Source organism: Penaeus vannamei, chromosome 10, assembly GCF_042767895.1.
Source record: "Penaeus vannamei isolate JL-2024 chromosome 10, ASM4276789v1, whole genome shotgun sequence".
Classification (NCBI taxonomy): Eukaryota; Metazoa; Arthropoda; class Malacostraca; order Decapoda; family Penaeidae; genus Penaeus; species Penaeus vannamei.
In genome coordinates, this window is record NC_091558.1 from 11,433,066 (window position 1) to 11,435,565 (window position 2,500).

A 2,500-nucleotide genomic window follows, 5' to 3' on the forward strand; every position below is an offset into this window, starting at 1 on the left:
CAGATAGAGCTCAGAAGCTTCTGTTTCTGAAGCACAGCTTATCCATTGCCAAGTTTCAACACCGTTTTCTCTTCTCTAGCTGCATTTCACCATATATGGAATTGTATATGTACAGGTTGTTTGTTTTTGTTTTTCTAATAGGTGATGGATAGAGAGTGCACAGGAGCTGGGTTGAAGTATGGTTATGTTAATGGAATTTTGGTATCCTAATTTTGAATGCAGTGATTCTATATCATTTCCTTTGTATCGGAATCTTTTGATTACTGTGGCTCAAACTCATTATGGATAAGAATACCCGCATCGATATCCGCAAATATTGAAAGATCGACATACGAACCGCATGTAATATGTATAGATATACTGTGTGTGTGCGTGTGTGTGTGTGTGTGTATGTGTGTGCGTGCATGTGTGTGCGTGTGTGTGTGTGTGTGTGTGCATGCATGTGTGTGTGTGTGTGTGTGTGTGCGTGCGTGTGTGTGCGTGTGGATTACCAGGAGCAAATGTTTGTGTGGATTTTTATTTAACAGTAATTTTTTCCTCTATGATAATCACGAGTGTAATATATTCCAAATAGTGTAAACATTTTGTGAAATAAAAGGGACCAGTGTGTATATATAGATACAGCATGTCTTCCTTTTCTTCGTTACTGCAAGTCAGATATCGTTATTCAACATGTTAACATTAATAAAAGAAATCACGCCACGCTTTGTTTGATATTCCCCCGAACTCGCGAGCAAATCTCACAGACTGCAGCATGGAAAGTAGTGTCTAACATAGTCTTACATATATGCTTTACCAAAAAAAAAAAAAGGAAAAAAAGAAAAAAAAAAAGAAAAAAAAAATATATATATACATACACACACACACACACACACACACACACACACACACACACACACACACACACACACACACACACACACACACACACACACACACACACACATATATATATATATATATATATATATATATATATGATAATAAATAAAAAAATGAATAAAAGAAAGGGGTAACAGAAATAATAAATCGATGGAATAGAATGAAGATAACTTTATCTTTCTAGAAATGATTAATAGTAAGCTCTTTTTCTTTCTTTCCTTTTTTCTTTGTTCATCGATGAAGGAGTGTATGTTATTTTTGTTTAATCCTATATCATGCATATAAAATCAAATATTTGCCACGATACAAAGTGAATTGATATACTTCTTTCATTATGCATATTTTTGTCGTCAAAGTTTCAGAAAATAAGCGGACTCTCATGGGACTTGCCTCCGACCCACACACGTTTAGCAACGCCCCTGTCTGTGTATATATGCAAAGATATACTAGCATACACACGCACGTATGCAAACTGGGGCATAAACACAAATGCGCACATATGTGAATCTGATCATTAGCTTTTTATTTGATTTTTTAAAGAAACTATACATCATTTTTATCACGTCTTTATTGTGACATAGATACACACAAATTCACATGAATATCATGAAATAAGGAATGCGTCATTTATCATTGTCATCCTTATCATTATTCACCAAGGTCAGGATTCCTTTTTTATTTTCAAGACACTCCGGGATCCATTGTTGTGCGAAAGCATGAGCAAGGGACATTTAGTGTGCTTGTGCATGCATGTTTTGAGGACCCTTTCGTCGATATCACCATCTTCATCGCCATTTTGGCCGAGGTACCTGTAAAGAGAGAGATTTCTGTTAATTTCTTAGTGTTAGTGACATCCAAAGGACCAGACATATCGCCATGATGTTAAAACAAGAAGGAACTGTCGCCCTCACCCCACAAGGAGGCCGCGAATTTCGCACTGGAGCCAAGCGAGGCAGTGCTGTGACGTCATCAACCAGCCTATCCATCCGGCCATAGCCTTTACCGACGCGCCAACACCACGGCGCCCCTCCGCTCCTTTCCGCCCTCCGTCTATGGTCGACAGGAGGCTCCAAGGGTCGTGCTCCTCCAGAAGAAGGTCCTCGCTGTATGGGTCGTTCTCGTAATGGGGTGAGCATAGACACCCGTTGTGTGGCGCTGACCTCATGCCGGGTGACGACTGCCCTTGGACTCCTCGCTGCCTACGGGATCGCCTCCCTTCGCCCCTCGCCGCGTGATTGGCGTCCGAGTCCTCGCCTCCAACTGCGCTATCTGTCGCTTCGTCGGCAGGGGGCGCTCGGTCGTATTTCCGGACGGCTTTCGCCAGCGTCTGAAATGCGCGAAGTTCCTCCTGCCGTTCACTTAGCTCTCGAATGGTCCTTCCGTTGACATTGTTGTTATTATTGTTGTTGTTGTTATTGTTGTTATTGTTATCATCGTTATTGTTATTCAGATTGATGATGTTTATCGCCACCTCGAGCATGATGAGCATCATGTTCATGAATCCGAAATACGAAAAGTTGCTTTGCTTCGGACAGCTCGCGTAGGACGACGCTCTGCCACGAAGCTCCGTCGGGGAATTCAAGTCCACTTCGCGCATGACTGACGCTCGGCGGCGGCG

At 41.8% G+C, this 2,500-nt stretch overlaps 1 protein-coding gene across 2 annotated transcripts in view; it reads right to left on the reverse strand.

The window, feature by feature from the left end:
* Nucleotides 1-1,404: 1,404 nt before the first annotated feature.
* The window catches only part of LOC113814595 (uncharacterized), a 1,243-nt gene continuing 147 nt past the window's right edge, over nt 1,405-2,500 (reverse strand). The window contains exons 1-2 of one of the 2 annotated variants that reach the window (XM_070126826.1): nt 1,794-2,500; nt 1,405-1,709 (exon numbers count right to left, since the gene is read on the reverse strand). The exon at nt 1,794-2,500 is cut by the window's right edge and continues 147 nt beyond it. In XM_070126826.1, coding sequence (XP_069982927.1) covers nt 1,544-1,709; nt 1,794-2,479 — 852 coding nt within the window. In that variant the 5' untranslated portion in view covers nt 2,480-2,500 and the 3' untranslated portion in view covers nt 1,405-1,543. The remainder of the gene's footprint in view (nt 1,710-1,793) is intronic. The other variant, XM_027366641.2, reaches the window with a different exon arrangement.